This window comes from Maniola jurtina, chromosome 21, assembly GCF_905333055.1.
Source record: "Maniola jurtina chromosome 21, ilManJurt1.1, whole genome shotgun sequence".
Classification (NCBI taxonomy): Eukaryota; Metazoa; Arthropoda; class Insecta; order Lepidoptera; family Nymphalidae; genus Maniola; species Maniola jurtina.
The window spans coordinates 2429839-2454754 of NC_060049.1; the positions used below are offsets into that span (position 1 = coordinate 2429839).

The 24916-nt window shown below is 39.4% G+C and overlaps 3 protein-coding genes across 4 annotated transcripts in view; 1 reads left to right on the top strand and 2 right to left on the bottom strand.

Moving 5' to 3' along the window:
- The window catches only part of LOC123876509 (myotubularin-related protein 5), a 68785-nt gene that overhangs the window by 36792 nt on the left and 7077 nt on the right, over positions 1 to 24916 (top strand). For both annotated transcript variants that reach the window (XM_045922815.1, XM_045922816.1), the window contains exons 13-30: positions 9271 to 9406; positions 9866 to 9987; positions 10245 to 10342; positions 11031 to 11196; positions 12405 to 12510; positions 13073 to 13207; positions 13984 to 14161; positions 14724 to 14863; positions 16552 to 16709; positions 17103 to 17257; positions 17875 to 18061; positions 19280 to 19411; positions 20108 to 20216; positions 20562 to 20713; positions 21530 to 21678; positions 22341 to 22551; positions 23221 to 23356; positions 24557 to 24739. In XM_045922815.1, the coding sequence (XP_045778771.1) occupies positions 9271 to 9406; positions 9866 to 9987; positions 10245 to 10342; positions 11031 to 11196; positions 12405 to 12510; positions 13073 to 13207; positions 13984 to 14161; positions 14724 to 14863; positions 16552 to 16709; positions 17103 to 17257; positions 17875 to 18061; positions 19280 to 19411; positions 20108 to 20216; positions 20562 to 20713; positions 21530 to 21678; positions 22341 to 22551; positions 23221 to 23356; positions 24557 to 24739 (2653 nt within the window). The remainder of the gene's footprint in view (positions 1 to 9270; positions 9407 to 9865; positions 9988 to 10244; positions 10343 to 11030; positions 11197 to 12404; positions 12511 to 13072; positions 13208 to 13983; positions 14162 to 14723; positions 14864 to 16551; positions 16710 to 17102; positions 17258 to 17874; positions 18062 to 19279; positions 19412 to 20107; positions 20217 to 20561; positions 20714 to 21529; positions 21679 to 22340; positions 22552 to 23220; positions 23357 to 24556; positions 24740 to 24916) is intronic.
- LOC123876513 lies at positions 549 to 3903 on the bottom strand. The gene is made up of 4 exons (XM_045922820.1): positions 3706 to 3903; positions 2631 to 2789; positions 1861 to 2019; positions 549 to 1165 (listed from the first exon to the last, which is right to left on the bottom strand). Exons 1-4 carry the CDS (start codon positions 3772 to 3774, stop codon positions 1001 to 1003), a joined length of 552 nt encoding a protein of 183 aa, XP_045778776.1. The 5' UTR covers positions 3775 to 3903; the 3' UTR covers positions 549 to 1000.
- LOC123876511 lies at positions 5176 to 8314 on the bottom strand. The gene is made up of 4 exons (XM_045922818.1): positions 8231 to 8314; positions 7648 to 7806; positions 6502 to 6663; positions 5176 to 5380 (listed from the first exon to the last, which is right to left on the bottom strand). The coding sequence occupies exons 1-4, from the start codon at positions 8300 to 8302 to the stop codon at positions 5204 to 5206; spliced, it is 570 nt and encodes a 189-aa protein (XP_045778774.1). The 5' UTR covers positions 8303 to 8314; the 3' UTR covers positions 5176 to 5203.

The window sequence follows — 24916 nt, forward strand, 5'->3', positions numbered from 1 at the left end:
GCGTTTATTAGACCCGCATCATTTGCTTTATTGATGTTGTTTAGACAGACTCCGTTAACATGACAATCCACACGCATGCTGCTGACTGCATCAATCATAAGGTCGTTTATATGAATATTGAAAAGGGAGAGTGGACGCAGCCTTCCTTGCCAGACCCCTTTATGAATTCACAGTTTGTTAGCATATAAGCCCACAAGTTTATTAAAGCCACCTATTAAGATATTCATATGCAAGCAGGTTAACATATTTCAAACACAAAATATTTCCTTATTATTTTATTTTATTAAAAACTTAGACTATTAAAATCGTGCCATGTTTCTGAGCTACTTAAAACTAACTACTAAAACTACAGCTTTTTTTTAATGTTAGAAATGCACACTACATTTTTTCTTGCAAACCGTATTTTTTGTGACACTTCCTATTCAGACTTTTAACGAAACCTAAAAATGGAGTCTGCAAAAATCATAAAACGAAACTCCATCAATTTTATTTAATGGTTAATGTGCAAGTAATTCAATCTAAACATGAGGCGTGTGTAGGTGGTGTGATGTTCTATTTCACGATGACCACTCAGCCTTGGTTGTAGTAGTGAGTGTACCAATAAGCGTTGACGTATTTGTGTGCGTATCTTAAACCACGTCGCGTGCGAAACTGAGCGCCACGCACACTATAGCAATGTGTATGTGAGAACTTATAGAAATATAGCCAAACGGAACTTGAACATGAAATTGAACATCTATAGCTCATCATCATCATCAGCCTGTGGACGTCCACTGTTGGACATAGGCCTTCCCTAAAGAGCACCACCACACCCGGTCCTCAGCCTTTCTCATCCAGCCACTTCCCGCCAGCCGCTTAATATCGTCGGTACATCGTGCTGGAGGGCGTCCCACACTACGCTTGCTTAAAAAAGCTTGCTTGGTTGCTTATTATCATTCGCACTAAAACTAACTTTACCTAACTATTTAACTAAAAAAAACTTTATTATTATTAGAAAATTTCAAAAACAGGTGTCGTCCTCCTTAAACTCGGCCGCCGTCTTCAGACAACCGACGCGCTTGTCGTCTTTCATGAAGTATATCTCCGCTTCGTATGACCCGTAATATTGATCACTCGTGGGCATATGACAGTAGTCCATAACTAAATCTTTCACTTCATAGTTGCCCTGAAATTGACAAATAGAGTTAAAAGAATTGCAGAACAGAAAGAATGTCCATCCTTTATGCTTAATGCCAGTGATTAATAACATTTTTAGATCAGTTCAAGCCAGAAGAGTTCGAAAAATAATTGGAAATACCATCAGTTTTAGAAGTATCAAAATAATCTAGAAAAGAATACGAGAAAAACTCCGTTTTTAGTTTTTAGGGCTCCATACGCAAAGGGTAAAAACGGAGCCCTGTTGTCCCTCTGCTGCCTATCTGTCCATCTATCTGGCCGACTGTCTGTAGTATGTCCGCGTGTCACATGTCTCCAGCTCGTAGAGTAAATGAGTTACAAATAGCTGAAATTTTGATATTTGGTGTAGAACGTTGACCAAAAAAAAAAAAATTACTAGAAATTCAAATAAATTTTTTTTCAAGAGGAAGCCCCCTTGAGAAAGAAGCCCACTCATGCAAAAGGAGCCGATTTTTTTTTTCTTACCCTAGCATGTAGATACCCCACATACCCGACTTGCGCTTGAACGGTTTTTTTTTCTGGTTTGTTTGCTATCTGTCTAACAGAGAACAGCGCGAATTGGATAGCTCTGTTACTTTAGTTACGAGATTGTTAACCAATAAGCACGCTACTAACCAACCTTCACAGTTTGTGTAATGTTTTTAAACCGAACGCGCGGAGCATGTGAAGAACGTTCAGACTTACTTTAGGAATAGGTAAATTCTTTTGGTCGAGGCCGGCACATCTGAGTGCCTCCTCCAAATTCTTCTTCGCGTACTTGTTCAGCAAATTCTCCATATTGTCAATGATGCTGAAGTAATGCTTGCAACCGCCGTCCACCAGTTTGCACACTTCTATGACGAGCTGGATAGTATTAGGAAAAACATATAATAGTAAATATTTAGCGTTACAAAACACGATCCAATACCAATTTGCCTTATACTTGTAGTTTCAGTGATTTTGTATGTTTCAAACCCGCAATGTATAGCTAAAACTCAGGGTCGCGCGGATCTATCTACGCAACGTTCGTTGACCTAGCGTCAGTCAGATGTTTTACATAGTTGCAATACATTGCGAAGTTTTAAAATACAGGTTTTTAATTTATTTTTTGCCTTTTTTATGATATCTTATCAGTTATTACATAGCTTCTATTACCTTTGTTTTTGCTAGCGTTCTATAGGTGTGGGTTTCCTATCTTCATCAGCACCTTGACCTATCGCCGGTGCAGTACTGAGAACTGATCTCTGAGAATGAGAAGACTGTTGGCCATGGTCCATCGTGCTGGTCGAGCGTAATTATAGAGAACTCTCAAAGGACTCTCTTAAAACGCTTTTACTGACTTCGCACACCTTTGAAAACGTTATGGAGAACTCTCGGGTATGCAGATTCCCAAGTGCGTGCCGTTGTTGCAAAACATTGCAGCCAAAGTCTTAATAATTACTAGGTATCGTGCCTTATTTTACAGTTTTACCAACCCCGAAAGTGTTGTCGATGTCCATCGTGGCGCTTATTTTGGCGTTGAACACTTCATGAGTGTGATTTATATAATGTTTCTCCACTTCGAACGTCATGATTGCGTCCTCTATTTCTGTATCACACTTGTCTACGTCGATCACTGAATATACGCCGTCACCCTGTCAAATAACAAGTGTAAATTAAAAATTTATAACACCCCCGACAAGTGAAGGTTACAGTAACTAGAAAAGAGCTGATAACTTTCAAACGGCTGAACCGATTTTCTTGAATTATAGCTAAGAACACTCTCGATCAAGCCACCTTTCAAACAAAAAAAAAAACTAAGTTAAAATCGGTTCATTACTTTCGGAGCTACGATGCCGCAGATATAGACAGATACAGATACACAGATATACACGTCAAACTTAAAACACCCCTCTTTTTGGGTCGGGGGTTAAAAAGATAAAGTGTCAGTTCATGTCACGAACGCTGAAACTCTAACAGAGTGTACTAGTTAGGAAACTCTCGCTTTTGATCCTGAATCGACATCTATCATATTAGGATAGCTAGGGGGTGACCTGGTATCCTTTTTGTTGTTTCTTAGTATGTTTCTTGCCTTCTTATTGGTATTTAGTTCAACAAATGGCTGGGGATATAAAAAAAATACTACTCTTATTTTAATTTTAATTTGATTAAAGAATATCTGATTTCATTAGGCACCTAGTCCATACAAAGTGCGTTTTATAGCATAAATGCGTATTAAATTGGCGTTTCGGTACCAAGCCGCGTAGAAACTGATCAGGAATATGGGTTTATACTTAACTTAAACTTCCATACCCCTTCCAAGACCGCATCATTGCTTACCACAGGTGAAATCGCAGTCAAGGACTAACTTCATCATCATCAGCCTGTGGACGCCCACTGTTGGACATAGGCCTTCCCTATAGAGCGCCACCACACCCGGTCCTCAGCCTTCCTCATCCAGCCACTTCCCGCCAGCCGCATTATATCGTCGGTCCATCGTGCTGGAGGGCGTCCCACACTACGCTTGCTTAACGACTAACTTGTATGGGAATAAAAAGGATTAGAACTTACTTGCATTTTCCAACCACCTTCCGAAATTATGAGGAAGTGTGCAAAAATAAATAATATGAGTTCCCACATAGCGAATCAATTGTAACAGAATTTCAAATAAGAATTTTCCACATGTTCACCGTTATAAATAATAATAAATATAGTTGGACGAAGGTTTTGAACATGTAAAGTGACAATAACGATTTTATCTTTCTAGTTACTCTTACAAATTGATGTTGGAATGGAATTTAATGTTAAATCATATTGATATAAAAAAATCTGCACGACATGAAATAGTTGTGATTGCATGACATAAGACAATAATATCATTATTAGGTATATATCAATAAATTGGATACTATACAGGTCAGTTTTTAAATGAGGAAGATAATCACTTTGCATATCACAAATGCGAACGTCTGTTTGTTTGTTGGTTTGCCCTTGCATGGATAACTTGGAAAGACCTGGAGAGTGACATAGGCTACTTTTTATCCCGAAAAATCAAAAAGCTTCCACGGATTTTTTCAAAATCTAAATCCACGCGGAAGAAGTCGCGGTCAACAGCTAGTTGGTCTGTAGATGCGTATCTGTGGAACTCCAATACGAATAGATTATAACCCCCCGGTCCCCGATCGGGGATTTTTAACCCCTGACCCAAAAAGAGGGTTGTTATAAGTTTGATGTGTGTATCTGTGTATCTGTGTATCTGGCTGTAGCATCGTAGCTCCTAAACGAATGAACCGATTTTAATTTAGTTTTTTTTGATTTGACATGTGACTTGATCAAGTGTTCTTAGCTATAATAGCAGAAAATCGGTTCAGCCGTTTGAAAGTTATCAGGTCTTTTCTAGGTCGGGGGTTTTTTAAATTTTGAGTTATCATCCATTGCCATGCTTACTTACAGTATCGATACTTACAGAAAATTTTAAATAGCAGTAGTTGAATACTACTCACCATAACGATGATCGTAAAAAACACCGAGATAAAAATCAATTACTATAAAATTTTTGGACTATTGCCCCTTAGGCATGAATGAGCAATACTGCACTCACAGTTGGGACTTTTGATTTTGGCTGGTAAACTGTCAAAAATGCACCATGTATTGTTTGTTCGCATTATTTTGTATTTTTTATTGTCTTTTGTTATAGCGTCCACATCAATAGAAATACAAACTGTGAAAATTTCAACTCTGTACCTATTAAGGTTCATGAAATACAGACCGCTGACAGAGAGACATATAAACGGATGGACTCCTTTATGAATTCACAGTTCTTTGGCATTTCACAGCAGTCCACACATATTCAGCAGAACCAAGTTATCTGTTTTAGACAGATTCTGTCAGTATGACACCCCACACACGCTTGTTGTTGACTGCGTCAATTATAAGGTCATTTCTATAACTATCTATTGGTTCTAACCATCTAACACTATCGTGATAATACCAATGAGGGGGCCGTAAAGGGTGGAGGGGAAAGGGAAAATAAACACAAACTTATATTACAGACTTGGTTTAATAACGCTTATACACACAAATCCTCGTCATCTTCCAATTCATTGAATTCGATGACCACTTTTATGCACGCCACCTTTTCTGATTCCTTGTTCACCAGGAACACTTCAGCCTCGAACTTGCCGTACGCAGAGTTTGTTGGCAGCTCGCAGTAGTCCATTATAAAGTCTATTATTTCGTAATTACCCTGAAACCATCGATGTATTCTCTATCTATTTGTTTCTACAATCTACACAGTACAAGTGTAAATTAAAAATTTATAACACCCCCGACAAGTGAACGTTACAGTAACTAGAAAAGAGCTGATAACTTTCAAACGGCTGAACCGATTTTCTTGGATTATAGCTAAGAACACTCTCGATCAAGCCACCTTTCAAACAAAAAAAGAACTTAATTAAAATCGGTTCATTAGTTTAGGAGCTACGATGCCACAGACAGATACACACGTCAAACTTATAACACCTCTCTTTTTGGGTTTGCCTGGTCTGTCCCTTTGAACGCTTAGATCTTTTAAACTACGCAACGGATTTTCATGCGGTTTTCATCAATAGATATATTGTTCCAAGAAGACGGCTTATAAGTATTGTTAACTTGGTTTAATCCATACTAATATTATAAATGCGAAAGTGTGTCTGTCTGTCTATCTGCTACGTTTTCGCGGCCCAACCACTGAATCAGTTTTAATGAAATTTGATACAGATTTGGGGTACATCCCGGAAAAGGACATAGGCTACCTTTAATCTCGGAAAATCAAACAGTTCCTACAGGATTTAAAAAAAAAACGAAATCTACGCGGGCGAAGCTACAGGCATCTTCTAGTACGACGATAATTGTTCAAGCTGTTGAATGAAATCAATCAGACTGAGAAATTTCAGCGAAAATGCTGTCTTATTATTTTGAAACTAGAGGTTGCCCGCGACTTCGTCTGCGTGGCTTTAAGTTTTTTAAGATCCCGTGGGAACTGTTTGATTTTCTGGAATAAAAAGTTGCCAATGTCAATTACAGGAACGCAAGCTACCTCGGTACCAAATATCATACAAATCGGTTAAGCGGACGGGTTTTTAGGAATCCCTCGGGAACTGTTTGATTTTCCGGGATAAATAGTAGCCTATGTCCGTCCCCGGGATATAAGCTAACTCTGTACCAAATTTCGTCAGAGTCGGTTAAACTGTTGGGCCGTGAAAAGGTAGCAGACAGACAGACAGACACACTTTCGCATTTATAATATTAGTATGGATTACTAATACCAGTTGTATATAACCCAAATCGATTGATTGATAAATGTTACCTAGTAAACTTCTTACTTACTTCATGAACCGGAAACTCTGGCGGATCGATTTTGGCCAACTCAAATGCTCTGATAACATTCTGTTTCGCGTATTTGTCTATTAAATTAATAATGCTGTCATCTGATATGACCTGGTACTGCTTACATCCGCCGTCCATATACTTGCAGACTTCTATAAGGATCTAGAAAAAGTATTAAAAAAATTATTAAAAACGGACACTTAAGAAGCGATTTGCCTCCTCGTTTCTAGAACCTCTAGGATATGGAACACCTTTCCCCGCATCAGTCTTCCTTTTAATATGATATGATAAGAGTGAATACTGGATAGGCATCTTCTAAACAAGCGCGCTCATCTCAGACTGCATCATAACTTGACAGCAGGACTCATTGCAGCCAAGCGCTAGTCTATGAATAAAAAAAAGGTTAAAAATATGTTTCTTGTCACGCCGATGAAAGTCTTATGGAACTACATATTTGTATACTAGCCGAAGACTTTCAGCCTCCCATTAATAAGACCACCACTGCGCCAGGGAAGTCGTTCTTACTAACATTTTTAGGGTTCCGTACCTCAAAAGGAAAAACGGAACTCTTATAGGATCACTTTGTTGTCTGTCTGTCTGTCTATCTGTCTGTCTGTCTGTCTGTCTGTCTGTCTGTCTGTCTATCTGTCTGTCTGTCTGTCCGTCCGACCGTCCGCCCGTTCGAAGTGTCTGTCAAGATAACCTATAGGGTACTTTCCGTTGGCCTAGAATAATGATGTGAAGGTAGGTAGGTATATAGCACAAGTAAAGGAATAAATCCGAAAACCGTCAATTTGTGGTTACATCATTTAAAAAAATTATATTGTGTTTCAATTTTCAAAGTAAGATAACTATACCAAGTGGGGTATCATATGAAAGGGCTTTACCTGTATATTCTAAAACAGATTTTTATTAATTTTTATGCATGTTTTTGATTTATCATGCAAAATGCCGGAAAAATTACCCGAGTACGCAACCCTCGGTGTGTGAGTCTGACTCGCACTTGGCCCGTTTTGTTGGTAGCGCGACCTAGTTGCGCCACCACTGGTGTCCTATTGAGATAAGTGGATAATGGTATCCCTAATGGAAGGAGCCACGACCGTCAGCAATGAGAGTTACTGCATAATGCAGAGTTCTGAATCTTACCCCAAAAGAATCGTCAATGAGCAACTCTATACCGAGCTTGGCAGAGATGCCGTCGTGAGTCCGGTTTATCCTGCTTCTCTCAATGTCCACCTTTATGGCTACGGTGTCCAACTCCTGCGCGCATTTCGATAAGTCGATGAGGGACCATATTCCATCACCCTGTCGACAGTAAAACTTGTGTAACTTGGGAGTACGTATAATGTATATTATTTAAAATGGCCGCCAAGCAGAACAGCCCTCTCCTTCTCGGTCGTTTATAAATACTGTTCACTAGAGCGATAAAGATTGCTTGTATGAATCGTTTACTAATATTACTTTAGGTCCTTACATATCAAATTGGCGTTTTGTCGAACTAAACTTTGATCTCAAATATCTCCTCTTTGGTTAGGAATTCAAGTTTCAAATTTACCTAAATGCAGCTATTTACTCATGCTTTTGTGTTTTGAAAATCTTAATTCATTTGTTTTTTCCTCTTTTGGTTTTTCAATCAACTAAATCATTACCATTATCAACAAAATGTTGAAAACTTCACTAAGCTTTTAGGACGGCAGTAGCCTATACCAGTACCGCTTTCTCGACTTACCGCATTCAAACCACCGAGTGAAAACACCGTAACGAAAACACTCGATAAAACCCACAGTATTATTTTCAACATCGTCGCAATGTTTCAACAGACTTTGAAATAGTTTTTTTTTCATATTTTTCAAATAAATAACATTCGCAACTAAGGGATGTCATGTTACACGAACATATTGATTTTATCATTTTCTTTTATAGTTGCAAGTAAGATGAATGATATGATTGAATTGCCTAGTTAGGAGCTAGTGTAAAAATTAATTATTTTCATGATGTTTATATGAGTACTCACATGATAAATAATAATTTAATAGCACAATGGTTTATGGGGCTGAAATCCGAAAGGTCGTACTTATTGATAATGCTCAATTATTTAGCGGCTGAAATCCGAAAGGTTGTATCTATTTGATAAATAATAGCTCAACGACTTAGGGGCTGAAATCCGGAAAGTCGTATCTTTTTGATTCTAGCTTAATGAGTTAGGGTAATATCCAAAAGGTCTTTCTTACTTTATTGATAATAATACTTGTAGCTCAATGTTTAGGATGAAGCAACAGATCGACGTGATTTTTTGCACGTATATAAACCTGGAGAAAGGCAAAGGCTACTCTTATCCCAGAGTAAAGAGTTCCCACGGGATTTTTTGAAAACTAAATCCAGGCGGATTAAGTTGCGGCCACGAACTAGTTTATAATATTAGTATAGATAGATAATATAGAAGAGTTTAGGCGATAGAAAGAGAATAACACTCGTATTCACAAACGTTACTATGAGGTCTCATAGTGCTCTCGAACGCACAGTGTAGGTTCCACCAATCAGATGACTGTATCGCGTCAACTTACAATGATCTGATTGGTGGAACCTACACTATGCGTTCGAGCGCACTGTGAGACCTCGTAGTAATGATTGTGAATACGGCCGTTAGAGATAGATTTAAGATCGCAGTGTTGTACGAACTGAATTGGATTTTCTTGCGGCTTAACAAATGAGCATGTAAGTTTAAGCTTTATGTCCATCCGATTTGGTACTATTATCGTTTGTTCGCAGACTACTGAACTGTGCGTTGCAATCGGCCACTGCGCTGGACGAGCACTCGATAGCAGCGGCGATCCTCCCGCTGGCCACGGCGTACTGTCGTAAGCTCTGCACTGGCGTCATCCAGTACGCTTACATGTGTATACAGGTATCGCTTGGATCATTGCTACTTCTTAAGGTTCCGTACCTCAAAAGGAAAAATGGAAACCTTATAGGATCACTTTGTTATCTACCTGCCCATCTGTCTGTCTGTCTGTCTGTCCGTCTGTCGTGTCTGTCAAGAAAACCTATAGAGTACTTCCCGTTGACCGAGAATCACGAAATTTGGCAGGTAGGTAGGTCTTATAGCACAAGTAAAGGAAAAAATCCGAAAACCGATTCGTCTGTCTGTTAGCGGGCTGTCTCACATAAACCGGTAGTTGAGAGTTGATCATTGAATGTGAATTGCTGTTGCCGCTATAACAACAAATAATAAAAAATTCAAAATGGCCGCAATGGATAAAAAGTGGTATTTCTTGTACAATGATGGAGCGGTCTTTCCGAAAAAGAATTTTCATATTACATCATTTTTATAGGGTCCTTGAGTCGGTAATTTTTATGTCCTCAGGAGCACCAAGTGTGGACGTCGCAGCAGTTCTGGGAGGCGGCCTTCTACCAGGACGTGCAGCGAGACATCAAGGCGCTGTACATCCCCAGCCCGACGCACCACCACCGAATGCCTAGCCCCAGGTAGGCAAAAATTACGACAGCCATAAATCCTAATTAATCTCTATTATAGTTTAAAAACTATGTTCTAAGTAATTTCAAACGTTTCTCAGCACGTGGGTCATGGGAATCACGAAAAAGTTGAAATCATTTTTGTATTATGAAACACTTTTATTGATTTAAATCGTTTTCCCCCATTGATTTTGAATCAAACATTTATATATAGCAAGGCTACAATATTATTATCTTTGATTTAAAACTGTTTTGGTTTTTTTTTTCAGGGAGGATGACGAATACATATCATTACTAAAGGCTCAAGAGCCCAGCGCCTTGGAGATAGCAGCCGAACAGATGCGGCTGTGGCCAACACTACCTCAAGGTATATTTTACACCTCAAAAAGTAAATTACTGTCAAATACCTTGTATGTTTTACAGAAGTTAACAATTTTACGGTTTTGTATCTCTTGAGCTCAGAGGATCCTAGCAACTCCATTGAGAGATTATAGATTAACATTTTGTTAATCTAAGGCCGATTCACACCAATTGCGTACACGTGACACGTGCGTAGTGACGCGCGTAAACCTCTAACGTCCACGCTTTACGCTACCGGTGTGCCATGTTTCATACAGTTCCATACATTACAACGCAACGGTACGCGCTACGTCTACGCATACTCAACGCTTACGCAGCTTGTGTGAACGAGCTATTATTGGGCACTACGTAAAATTTCTGTGTTAATTGTGTCGAAAATTTCACAGTTCAAAGGGATATAGTCCGGTTTAAGTACTGTTCCAAATTTTATCAGGATATAAACTCGAGTTTACTTGAACTTCACTTGTTACAGCTAGTGTAAAATCAAATTGGCAATTAGCACATAGTAGATTGTCTGCCAATCCGCACTGGGCCAGCGTGGCAGACTATGGCCTAAACTCTTCTCATTTTGATAGAAGACCCGTACTCAGTAGTGGGGCGGAAATGGGTTGATCATGATATAGTAGATTATATTGCAAGACTTTTTATATCGCTGATGTTACAATAATTATTTAGTCGTTTTTTTCTTTCTTTAGAAAAGCAACGTGAATTAATAGCAAGTGAAGAGTCAACGCTATACAGCCAAGCCATACATTACGCGAACCGTATGGTGTACCTTTTACTACCACTAGAAGGCGCGGGGCGGAGGGCGGACGTGCGCGGGGGAGATGACGATCGAGCCAGCAACAGTATTACTAACAGGTATCATTTCCTCTCTTTTTCACCATTCTAGTTGGAAAGGATAGAATCACACACACATCACAGGCACTAGCCCTTACTCTCGCTCGAGAGCATGCTATGGCAACTTAAAGCTATGGGAGTCTAAGACTTTTAGCAGCGCCATCTATGAAAAGGATAGGCTACAAAAATATGACGGATTACGCAGTGTTACTAGACTAAAATATACAATTACAAGATGGGAATTTGTACAAGTTAAAAATTATCTTTATTAATTAATTTATCATTGAATGATAGAAAAAACACACAAAAAATATGTCCTGTTAAATAAATGTACCCTAAACTCATTTTTGGCTGTAATGATATAGAGTAATTTATTGTTCTTTACTGATGCCCTATGTAAAAATGGTCATATTTAAGTTTTTACTATGGCATTACTTTATTGCAAATGGCTGCGTATGAGTTTCAAGTCGCTCGTATTAAACTTTTGCAATATATCTTAGGTATGGTTTGTGTAAGTAGGTCCAGTATGTCCTGTCCTGTCCTGCCCGGCTAGCATGGGCAGTAGATAAAAATTATATCCACTGATTTCTATGACATCAGTGGATATAATTTTTATCTACTGCGCATGCTAGCCGGGCAGCTAAGTACAATTTTATTTGAGTAGGTACTACATTCTATAGCTGTACCTATAGGTAGCTATATATACGATATGGCAAAGTTTTGCCTAGACAAACACTAGATGGCGCTCACTCGAAAGGACCGCCCATAGAACCCGACAGAACCCGAGTTGCCTGTCTATACCCAGTATAATATTGTAGTCTTTGCTCGAGAGCGCGGGACGTGCGCAGGATAGATTACGATCGCGCTAGCAACAGTATTACTAACAGGTATCATTTCCTCTCTTTCTCACCATTCTAGTTGGAAAAGGATAGAATCACATACACATTACAGGCACTAGCTACTAGCACTACGAAGCAATAGTAACACAGGTAGCATTTCCTCTCTATCTTCCTATACTAGGCGAATAAGGAAAGACCATACTGCCAACAAATATTTACCTCGTGCCAATAAATAAATGAATCGATACGAAATTTTTGGCATGTAGGTTTTTTTCTATAGTGGAGACCCCACCAAAAATGTTTTGCAGCAATTCCATCCGAGCAAAGGCGAGTTTTTGATGAAAATGTATTTTTTAAGCGAACTAAGAATTTTAATTAATTTTGTTTTAGCGTCGCGGAATCGGATAGTGCGGACGCTGAATCGGGTTTCGAAGAGGCGGACCCGGGAGAAGCGGGCAATAATGTTATCAAAATGGTCTCAAGATTCGTTGACAAGGTATCTGCTCGTTTGATTTACTTGTACCTACTTGTTTTCGAAAACCTAGGTGCTTAATTTTAGTAAGACATTTTTAAATTTTTATATTGTATTTATAGATTTTGACATTTGATTTTATTATTCATTATCTCATTCTTATATAAATTATTGTTTACACTATTTCAAGCAGTGCAAGACAGGTCTGTTCTTATCTACTTATTTCGTTTTAAAGTATTATTTTTAAGGCAAAATAATGTATTTGCATACCAACTTGAATTGGTACAGCTGACCAATATTTTATGATGTATTTGACGTTTATGTACTTGTATCTGCAGATAAATGAAATTGAAATTGAAGTGAATGTCATGTAGACAGAGAGAGAACTCATGTCCACCATTATGCGAAAGAAGCTCGCCTTCTTTGGCACTTCTAGCCTATGCCACTTTCTAGGTCTTCAACTCTACCTATGCAAAAAATCACGTCAATCCGGTGAACCGTTGCAGCGTTATTGAGGGACAAACTAACAAACAAATACATTTTCGCATTTATAATATAGGTAGTGATTTTGTCCATCTGTACCCAGGTATGTACGGAAGGCGGCGTGACTGCGGAGCACGTGAGATGCCTGCACCAGATGATCCCCGGAGTGGTGCATATGCATCTGGAGACGCTGGATGCTGTGGCACGAGAAAGCAGACGATTGCCACCCGTTCAAAAGGTATATTCAAGATTTGCGAAAACTCTATTGGTAAACTAAAAAAAAGTTGGCGATATAATGACTATTTGGGTGTACCAAATTATGAACTAAACTTAAAACCTAAAAATAGGACTATAATAGGTTCTTTTTATTTTTTGTTTCCTCTTCTTTCAGTCAGAAAACGAAATTTTTGTATGGGAAACCGAAAGGTAATAGCAATTTTAGACCAATCTATAAAAAATTTGTTTGGAAGAGCAAATTTTTAGGGTTCCATATTCTCATGAGAAAAATGAACCTTTATCCTTTAAGGGTTCTTTTTTAAGGCTTTTTCTTTGTTGTTTGTCTGCCTGTCTGATAAGAGGAAGGGAACGCCAAGGGAATCAAAGCCTATAGGGTGAAGAAAACGAGGCTTACCGTTACGATAACCGTGAGGTTTAGTATCTCTGAAATACGCTTGAAATTAGTATGATAAAAATAAAACACGCCTGAGGTTAATGGTAAGCTTATAACAAGTGTAATTTATAACACCCCCGACAAGATTATTACAGTAACAAGAAAAGAGCTGATAACTTTCAAACGGCTGAACCGATTTTCTTGGATTATAGCTAAGAACACTCTCAATCAAGCCACCATTCAAACAAACAAAAAACTAAATGAAAATCGGTTCATTCGTTTAGGAGCTACGATGCCACAGACAGATACACACGTCAAACTTATAACACCCCTCTTTTTGGGTCGGGGGTTAAAAAAGAGCTATATCTTAAAAGTAATTTTGTTTTCCTTGTATTTATGTGCAGCCCAGGATAGCGTGGCCAGCGCTGGTCAGCGGCGAGACCGGCGCTGGAACAGCGCTGCGGGCGTTGCTGCTGGCCGACGGCCGCGGCTCTGCGCTACCACAGCTTTTACCAGCCGAGGGAGCTTTATTCCTTACAAACTACAGGCTTCTCTTCAAGGGCGTACCTTTGGATCCCTATGGTACGTGTTGGGTTACCTATTGTTAGGAGAATCTCTCGCTTATCCCATTTGACCTCCTATCATCATTATCATGATCAACCCATCGTTGGTTCACTACTGAGTACGGGCTTCCTCTCAGAATGTGAAGGGTTTGGCGATAGTCTACCGCGCTGGCCAAGTGTGGATTGGCATACTTCACACAGCTTTGAATTCCTCGCGACGTTTTTCTTCACCGTTAAAGCAAGAGATATTTAATTGCTTAAGAAGAATTAGCTCCGAAAATTTAGAGGTGCGTGGGACGGAGTTCCAAACCTCCCGACTGGGAGACCGTCGTCTTGACTACTAAGCTAAAACCACTTTTCCCGTCCTATGATTTTGATATATTCACATGGTGTTCCATTACTCTTATTCATTGTGAGACTTAACTTCCTTATTTTTGTATGTTTTGACATGACCTCCTTTATGAATGGATTAAAAATATTAACGTATCATCATCATTATCAACCCATGCCGGCCCACTACTGAGAACGGGTCTCCTCTCAGAATGTTTTAGGTACTATGTTTTGTATTAATTTGTTTGCAGCGTGCGAAGCGACAGTGGTGCGCAGTTTTCCTCTGAGTGCGTTGACGCGCGAGAAGGGCGTGCGAGCCGCGCACGCGCATCTCGAGCACGCGCTGCACGACGGGCTGCAGCTGCGAGCCGCCACCTTCCAGCTTATCAAGGCATGGATTTCGTTATAGTTTCTTTTTAATTTACAGACTAACTTAAACTAGACTAAAGTTAGATAAAACTTAATCGGTTTTCAACATTGACATTTTCAACATATTCTCTCAAATTGAGGAGATTTTATTTGCTGGCAGCCTTTGTTCTACAACTACGCCCCCTGTCAATGTCATTCAAGTGTCAAAAGTTCCTTGTCGTACAGTAAGTAGCTTGTGAACCGTAGTAGGTAGAGAGTTTAAATTTTATGATGATGATACTAGGTTGCACCTGTTCCAACTTTTAAAATATTCGATGATACTAAATACTAGATGATATACGCAACAGCGCGGCGGGTCGACGCACCGCACCCGCGGAAACTTGCCATTTAAATTAAAACTATATTTGAATGAAAATATGGTTCCAATTCAAATGACTGACACCGAATGATTTAGGCAAACACAAGTGCCCGCCGCATTAGTTTTAAACGCATTGAAATATGGTTCAAACTCGTTAGTTTCGAGTGAACCGCGGGTGCCGTGGCGCACAAAAATATATTCTGTCCTTTTTTAACTACACTATTCCGCAGTCTTTCCATCTTTGTCTGTAAATACTCGAGAATCGAGACTTCACTATCAATTGATACTAGGCAGACTATACTATGGGTGGTACGCAATGACTTGGAACAAGTATTTGGATCCAATGACTCGGAACAGGTATTTGGACCGAGTATTTGTATAGAACTGGAAACTAGGCGGCACTTAGTATTTTTAACCCCCGACCCAAAAAGAGGGGTGTTATAAGTTTGACGTGTGTATCTGTGTATCTGTGTGTCTGTGTATCTGTGTATCTGTCTGTGGCATCGTAGCGCCTAAACGAATGAACCGATTTTAATTTAGTTTTTTTTGTTTGAAAGGTGGCTTGATACCTAGTACGACTCATTGCTTCTATTGCCTCTATAATTAATAAACGCTTAAATATTAAACTAAAATTGTTTTTCTGTCGCTTGTTATTTATTAATTTTGTTATGCATTATTTGCTATTCATAAACTTATAATACATTATTATTATTGATACCAGAAAGGGTTCCAATTCCAAAAATTATTAATATTTGTTGGATCTTCTCTTTAAACGTCATCGTTATATTACCGGTGAACTCTGTATTTATAGCGCAGACGTTTCATGCTGATTGATCGCACTGTAAAATACTACAGCGCCATCTATTAGTAACTTTGTATTTTAGTTGGCAAGCGGTCTGACTGACTGACTGATCTATTAACATATTATAGCCTAAACGGTTTTGGGTTAGAAACTTGAAATTTTGACAGTAGGTTCCTTTTATAACGTCGGCACTTATTAAAGTGGATGCGACGGGTCTGCCCGCGAAATTCAAATTTAATTTGGTTTTTCGCAATTTGTAAACTAATACGACAAAGTAGGCTTATGCCACTTTAATTGCGCCAATGGCAGTATCATCCTCACAAGTGTATGTAAAAATCTTTACTTGAAAGGGTCTAGTTTAAGAAATTGCTACCGTCAACCTGTTTTAAATCGATTATTGAAATATATCTGCTAAAGTAGTAATTTCTCATCAGTTATATCTCTTAAATTCCATTAAATAGATTTTTAGATAGATAGGCTAGCGTGTCCGTGTCGGACAAAAGTTCTATAAAAAATTTAGAGTTAAAAAAATATGATTATTGTTTGGCAGGTAGCACTAGATGAAGAAGTGAGCAGCGAGCAAGCGGAGGCGTTCCGCAAAGCCGTGGCCCGGCTGAGGCACCCGCCGCACCCGTTGTTACACTTTGCTCTAGCCCCTCGAGCAGCGCCTCCGGCCGACCTGGCTCAGCCCAAACATCACACGCTCAAGTACGTATGGTTCTTGGCAGGCAGCAGACGAGGCAGGCGGTGGCGCGGCTGAGGCACCAGCCACTTTTTACTCCTGATGTCCTGTAATTAAATACTAGATGATGAAGAATCCCCTCGGAACTCCAATTATCCGGGTTAAAAAGTAACCCATGTCTATGCTCGGGATGCGAGCTATCTCCGCTATCTATGCGTAGATTTAGGTTTCCAATTATCTGGTGGGCACTCTAAATTTCCGGGATTTAAAATAACTTATGTCTGGCTCTGGTATGCAAGCTCTCCCTCTGTACCGATTTCGATAGGAAGTAACTGACAGCCAGACACTCTTTCGCATTAATCATATTATTATGGATAAGAAACATAAATTCTACACTCCAAAAACTTTTTGTTTCATAGAGGCTTCGCCAAAAAGACGCTGCTGAAGACGGCTCGGCGCGCGGGCCTCAAGCCCAAGCCTTCCAAACGACAGAAATACGTGCTGCCGTCTGCGGACGCCAGGTCTCTGACGTCACCACCGCTCATGTCCTCACTGTCCGCAGATACGTTATCCTGTAAGTTTGAATTCATTTTCAAAATGATGAAGACTAAGGCCTTTACAAGGAAAATTACTTACAGCTTACAGGAAAAAGTAAATAGATAAGAACAGAAAAAAATTAAAGCTTATATCAAGTTTTCACAGATAGAATTTACATAAGAAAAACAACATAACGTTTAATGTTACTAAATAATTATTGTAATCTATACGGAAGAATGTCGTTTACCGATAAATGGCCACTACTGAATACAAGCATATTGATTTCCAAACAATAAGCTTGGATCTCAATACGTACACAAAATAAATAGGCCGTAAAAATCAAATTGACGCATGTGGTTTGGCAGTAAGATTGACATGTATAGTTTTGTCATAATTCGCCTTAAATTGTCTTTCTTGGTTCGAAGACGTTTAAAGATAACATTTTTTTGGAGTCGTTTAGAGACTGGAGTTGTTTAAGAATGGGACTTGTTTGGAGTCGTTTAGAAATGAGACTGGAGTTGTTTAAAAATGAGACTTGTTTGGAGTCGTATCAAAATAAGACTTGTTTGAGGTCCTTTAAAAATGAGGCTTGTTTGAAGACGCATAAAAATGAAATTCCTTTGGAGTCGTTTAAAAATGAGATTTATTTAACAGTGGAAGAGTTAGAACTCGGAGGCGGCTGCGGGCCGGTGGGCGGTGTATCGGAAGGCGTGGAGACAGACTCGCGTTCGTTGGAGCGCGTCCGCGAACGCGTGTACGCGCGCGACTGGGCGCGCGTTGGACTCGCGGCGCCGCCCTTCCGCCTCGCGCACGCTAATGCGCTCTACAGCCTATGTCGAAGGTAAGTAAGAACTTAGTTTTAATTGACATACTTACTACTCTCTATATGACATATCTACAAATAGAAATTATTTATTTAATGTATTTAGCGTTACTAATTTAATAATTCTAATAATAATGTAACATTAAAATTAATCTTAATTTATAATGATTATAATAATAATTGTCATAGATAATAATTTAATGATTTTGTATAATAAATGTAATGTATTGTATATTGCGATGCCCTGACAGGGCGTCATGCAACTATACTTTAGCTTTAAGTTATATAGTTATTAGTACATGACAGCAATGAAATAAATAAATAAAAAAAAAAAAATAATAAGAGATCAAACACTATTAACTTGGGCGCGCTAAGTTTGCACTTCGCTGGAATGCGGTGCGTCTCCCACTTTCCCACTCACCTCCCCGCGGTGGTCGTGTCGCATACCGTATCTAAGCGTCAGTGTGACGTAATCGACGCCAGGTGCAAACTTAGCTTGACCGAGTAGTATATGGAAATAGATAGATAGATAGATAGAAACTCTTTATTGCACACAAAAACACATGTAAAGGATAACAACACAGTAAGAAGAAAACAGAAAAAAACAATTGTGTGCAAAGGCGGCCTTATTGCTTGGAGCAATCTCTACCAGGCAACCTTTGCTGAAAGGAGAAGTTCTAGGAAGGAGGTTGGATAGTACCAAGTCACAAGGTTTTTTTTTAAAAAAGATTTATATATTCAAATTGCGGTCAAATAAATCACTTTTCTATCCCTAAAATAAAGTAATTATTATCCATGTCAAGGCTAATCCAACGAGCCTAAACACATCGGAGTTATGATGGCCTCCCTGGCGCAGTGGTAAGTGTAGTAGATTTTATTAGAGGGAGGTCTCGGGTTCGATTCCCGGCAGGGGCTTTATAATTTTTTTAATTTAATTTTTTAATGTTTAAATTTCTGGTCTGGTGGGAGGCTTCGGCCATGACTCGTTGCCACCCTACCGGCAAAGCCGTGCCGCCAAGCGATGTAGCGTTCCGGTACGATGCCATGTAGAATTCAAAGGAGTATGGGTTTAATGAAAACTACCATACCCCTTCAATTTAGCCCGCTTCCATCTTGGACTGCCAAATTTGACTTAGTCAAATTTCAGCTGTGCTGTTTCGAATTCTTATAATTTGAGCTGTGCGTTGATAGATCAGTCAGTCAGTCAGTCAGTCATCTTTGACATTTTCTATGTAGTTACCCGTCGGTAGTGGCGGTCCCGGAGAGCATATCGGACGAGTCGCTGCGACGAACTTCGCGGTGTTACCGACAGAGTCGAGTGCCCGTGCTCACGTGGCGACATCCCAGAACTGGAGCGTTACTTGCCAGGTAAGATCCATTCTTTTAAGGCTTCCGTACCTCAAAAGGAAAAAAGAATCCTTTTGAGGAATAAAATATAGCCTATGTCACCCGGGCCTTTACAACGAATCGATTGACACCTCATTCATCAAAATCGGCCCAGTAGTTTAGGCGCTACGGTGGAACACGCAGAATCTGGATACAAACATACATACATACATACATAAACTGCTAAAATCGTAACCCTTCCTTTCGGCTTTGCCGTAGTCGGGTAAAAAAGAACTTCGTTGTCTGCTTGTCTGACGTCAATCCGGAGAAATCAAAACCTATAGGATAGTTCCTGTTGACCTAGAATCATGTTTGGCAGATAGTATCTAATAGCACAAGTACAGGAAACAATCCAAAAACCGTTTTGTGGTTATTTCACAAGAAATTGAGTGTCCAAAATCAAATAATTATTTCACTAAAACACATCAAGATCACGTTGTCCGTTATTAACTTGCAGACGTTGGAGCGATACTCGTATTTACGGGGAATTTTGATAGGCATGTTGTAGCATCCAATTGGAAATAAGGGCACACATTTATTTTATTGCCTTGTTTTTCGGACTGTTTTAGAATCACTTACCAATGCAGTAGAGTCCATATCTCTGGCGTTAAACGTAACTTTGAATGTTGTTGTTGGGTTGGAGTAAGTGGGGTGACGTAAACGATTGATATTGTCTAGATCAGCCGCGTCACATCACAAGGGCGTCATGGGCATGCTGAAGTCCTCCAGCCACCAGACCCCCGGGCCTGCTCAAAGCGGTACCGAGACTACCTCGAGTTTAGAACAAGTAAGTCAAAGTGCTGTTCTGAAATTCGGCTGTAAGATCTCTAACAAAATTTAATTGACAGGTCTGGAGACAATGGTATCCTTATAAACTGATAAGGGCTATGGGTAAAACTGCCATACCCCTTCCAAGTTAGCCTGCTCTAACTGCATCATCAATTTCTACCAATGTTATATCTAAGGAATGTATTTATGGAATTGCAATAAATTGCTTGATATTCAGATTGAAATTGAGTTGGTTTAGGACTGACTTTACTCAAAGGAACATATTGAGATACATTATATGTGCTTATAGGCTTTATGCTTATATGGTTAGGTCATTTGTACAGTAAGCACTGTCGTTTTCTAGGAAAGGTACCTAGCAACCCTGGTGGCGTTAACGCCTGCCTCGCGAGGTGAGCTAGAGGACTCAAGCCTCAGCCTGGACTCCCTTCTGCTGTGCTGCGAGGAACAGCCCCACAACCACACGCCTCTACTGAGCAAAGCGGCTGGCACTCTTGGGTAAGTGATAGATTATATATCATTGTCTTTATTGTAGCAGAATTGTTGTCAAAGCAAAAACTATTGAAACCCGACTTTGCAACAACTACAACTACAGGTCTAATCTGTAATGGAATTTGAAAAAAATATTTTAACTGGGTTTTTACATCAAAAAGTTCTGGTGAAGGGTAAGGAGTTGCCCTTACGCAATGTATTTGGTAGCAGGGGACTAAAAGGTTTGTTTTTATAAATGGAGTAGGTACGCCAGAAGAATTGTTTTGTCATCCCTTCATTTATGTTCACCTACTAAACCTACTAATTTTTTGTATAGATTGGAATTTGTCCACAATAATAACTGACTGTGAAATGAACTGTAACAAAGTCTAGTAGAATCATTAAGTATTAAGTTCAAACAGAGGCAATAGATGAATCACTTAGTTTTGAAATATCAAAGCCTCCTAAAAAGATAGCAGAAAAAGATAGGTTTTCAGGGATTTATAGGACAAAAACGATCTGAAAAAATTGATTATTATGTAATTTTTCAGAAGCAAATCCATAAGAAATACGTTTAATTAACAGATACCCAAAAAACAGATGCCTATCACAGAGATCAGCGATGCTTTTTTATCCTTTTTAGGGTTCCGTAGCTGAATTAGATATTGCATGCCTATCGAGATTATGTGGCCAAAACATGACCGTTTTCTGATTTCTAAGAAACGCATTAATGAAGTAAGAACGAAGTAGATGAAAAATTCCTGGCATAAATAAATCCAAAATTTTGTTTGTCAAGTCTGTGTGTTCCAAGGAGAAGGGTACATTGACAATATGCTTTGGCAGGGTGCTAGGTCGCGGCAGCGGTGGCAAAGGCGGTACGAGTGCGGCGCGACATTTTGGCCGATGGGGATCACTGAAGGATCGAAGACAACCATCCCACCTTGACCTGTATGTACCTCGACAGCGACTATCCACCGCGGATCTTGACTCTGGTAAGCATTTCCTCAGTTTTAGGGTTTTGTACCTCAAAAGGAAAAACGGAACCCTTATAGGATCACTTTACTGTCTGTCGGTCTGTCTGTTTGGCAGGTAGATAGGTCTTATAGCACAAGTAAAGGAATAAATCCGAAAACCACGAATTTGTGGTTAATTCATTAAAAAAAAATTAAAATGTGTTTCAATTTTCAAAGTAAGATAACTATACCAAGTGGGGTTTCATATGAAAGGGCTTTACCTGTACATTCTAAAAAGGATTTTTATTTATTTTTAAGCATAATAGTTTTTGATTTATGTCGGAAAAAATACCCGAGTACGGAACCCTCGGTGCGCGAGTCTGACTCGCACTTGGACGGTTTTTTTTTAAATCAGCAGTAGAAATTTCCGTGGTGGTCACATAAAAAAATTCTGGAACCAACTCCAACGTGTAGAAACAAATATTTTTTTAAACTTTGTAGCTGTTTTGGAAGTCGGTTTTTTGAATAATATTTTAATATTATATTTTTTTGCTTGACGTGACGTTCAGATAGTATTCGAGATATGAGAAAAGCGCCGTTTGCTGACTCAAGCTGCTTGAGCAAGCAAGACTAAACTTCGTGCTTGACATGAAGTCGCTTAATGGTCTCGGAAGCCCTTGATAATGATGTTTTCCCCCCAGTGTCCGGCGACGGCGGCGGCAACGGCAACACAAACCGGCGCGCGGCGCTCTACGTGCTGTCGGAGAAGGGCGCGCACGTGGCGCTGGCGGGAATCGAACCCGTGCCCGTGGAGTACCCGGACGCGCGCCACACCAAACACGCCTTCAAGAAGCTGCTGCGCGCCGCCGCACCGTCCGCGCCGCAGACCCCAGATGAACCTGGGTTCTTTAGGTTGGCGTCATATTATAGCGTTTTTTGTTGCCAAGGAGATTCAAGATACCCAGCTCTTTGGAGAGAGATTTTTCTGTGTTTATCCCACTAAAATCCTTTCGGGGATCATCTTTAGCAAATATTAAGAGACTCCGGGAACTCTGAAGGTGGAAAGGTGGATGGTAGGTCTCCCTAGGTGGATACTACGTTTATGCATTAAAACGAGGCAGTAGCAGACTATGTACATCAGAGTCTCAACAGACTCCTGGCATAGTCTGCAGAGTCCTAACACAGTTGCTCCGTGTTCTATCCAGAGGACTTTGTTAAAAGATTCCAAAAGCATAAGATCTGAAATAAGGAGAGATCCACTGTAGATCCAAAGTCGCCGAAATACCTCAAAGTATTAAAAAGCTGAAGTGGCAATGCGCAGACCATGCTTTTTATAGGGGCGATGGCCATTGGAGCCGAAAATAGCCCAGAGTGGAGACGGGTTAGCTTAGTGTATGTCAGAGTAGGTACATAAAGCCAAGCTTATACCCCATTAGGTCCATATGAACAGGCCCTTAGAAACTGTTTTTACTACAAAACATGATACAGGAAGGAACTTTGAAAACTGATAACCTTCAATCCTGTTTGAAATGTTTTTATTTAGTTCTCAGGAAATAACTTAATGGATATTATTCTTTGCAGACTAGTGGAAGAGTCAGGCTGGCTGTGGCAACTGCGTCAGTTGTTTCAGCTGTCTGGTGCTGTGGTGGATCTACTGGATGTGCAGGGCTCCTCCGTACTATTATCACTTGAAGACGGCTGGGATGTCACAGCACAGGTAAAATCTATCTATGTCTATGAATAACAATATCTAAGGAAATGTAAATAATAGACTTGCAACGAATAGTATATTCGGCAGTATACCGAATACCGAATATTCGGCGAGGCCCCTGACCGAATAGCCGAATATTAGGCAAAAGTATTCGGCTGGATTTTAGCGCCAAAAACTTGTACAGACGTGATTGTTTCGCGCTCCTTTGTTTTGTTCTAATGTACTCATCGCTCTGAAGTTGGGATGGTCTACGAGAAAAAAAGAAGTAAACTACTTCCTAAAAATGCAGAAAAGTTAGTCTTTCTGCACCATAACCTTCCCCTTCTAAATTTTGATTATGAAAATAATTCAAATGCATAGAAAAATTCTTAACTTGTTTAATACAGAAAATGATTAAATTATGTACCTGTTTTATGTACCAATGACTACTTAATAAATGATTATAAAAGAAATGAGAACCTTACCCTTCTAAATTTTGATTACCACAATAATTCAAATACATAGAATCCTCCATTTTTCCAATTCAGAAGATGATTATGTACTTGTGTTATGCACCAATGACTACCTAAATGATTATAACAGAAATGAAAATATGAATATATACGTAATCAATCGATTTTAATTTTTCATTTTACCAATTATTTCTCTACGACAAAATATATTATTTAAGTATTCGGTATTCGGCCGAATAGGCCGAATACCGAATAGTAACCGAATATTCGTTGCAAGTCTAGTAAATAATATAATATTATGTATATTCAAACAGTATATGTGAACGATGTGAAGTCACCCGGATCAGCCTCACTAATGGGTGTTCCTCAAGGCTCTATTCTAGGCCCTTTCATGTTCTTGGTATACATAAACGATTAACCATTTTATGATATTGCACGTGCGAAAGTGCGATTTGCTGACGATACGTTTTTGATTTTTAAACTCGATAAAAATGAGGACAGTTTTGACGATGTGAGTAGTGCCATCTCAGGTAACTCACTGGTTTACTGTAAATAATTTACTTTTAAAAGCAAAAAATACTAAGTGTGTTGAATTCGCACTGCCCAAATACCAAGAACACAAGTCATATTAATTTAATGAAAAATAATGAATTGATGTATTGAAAATAGCGGAAACTACTATATTTCTGGGGATAACCTTAGAGTATTTCTTCAATATCAAAATATAAGTTATTTGACTATTATATTTTTGCAGATATCCTCATTAGCGCAAATCTGCCTAGATCCATACTACAGGACGCTAGAAGGTTTCCGGATAATGGTGGAAAAGGAATGGCTGGCTTTGGGACACAAGTTTCAGCAGAGATCTAACCTGGCTGCGACGCCGCAGCAAGGGTTCACACCAACGTTTCTCATGTTCCTTGACGCGGTACATCAGGTAAGTTCAGGACTCCGGACCATAGTTTTTGTCAAATGCTTATTATATGACTTACACAGGGTGTAACCAAAAACTTAGCAATAACTTAGCGTTATTATTATACTACCTTAACACAATCCTATGCCAATAACCTATTTGCGGAACGATCGTTGACTTCCGATGTTTTATTTGCAATAT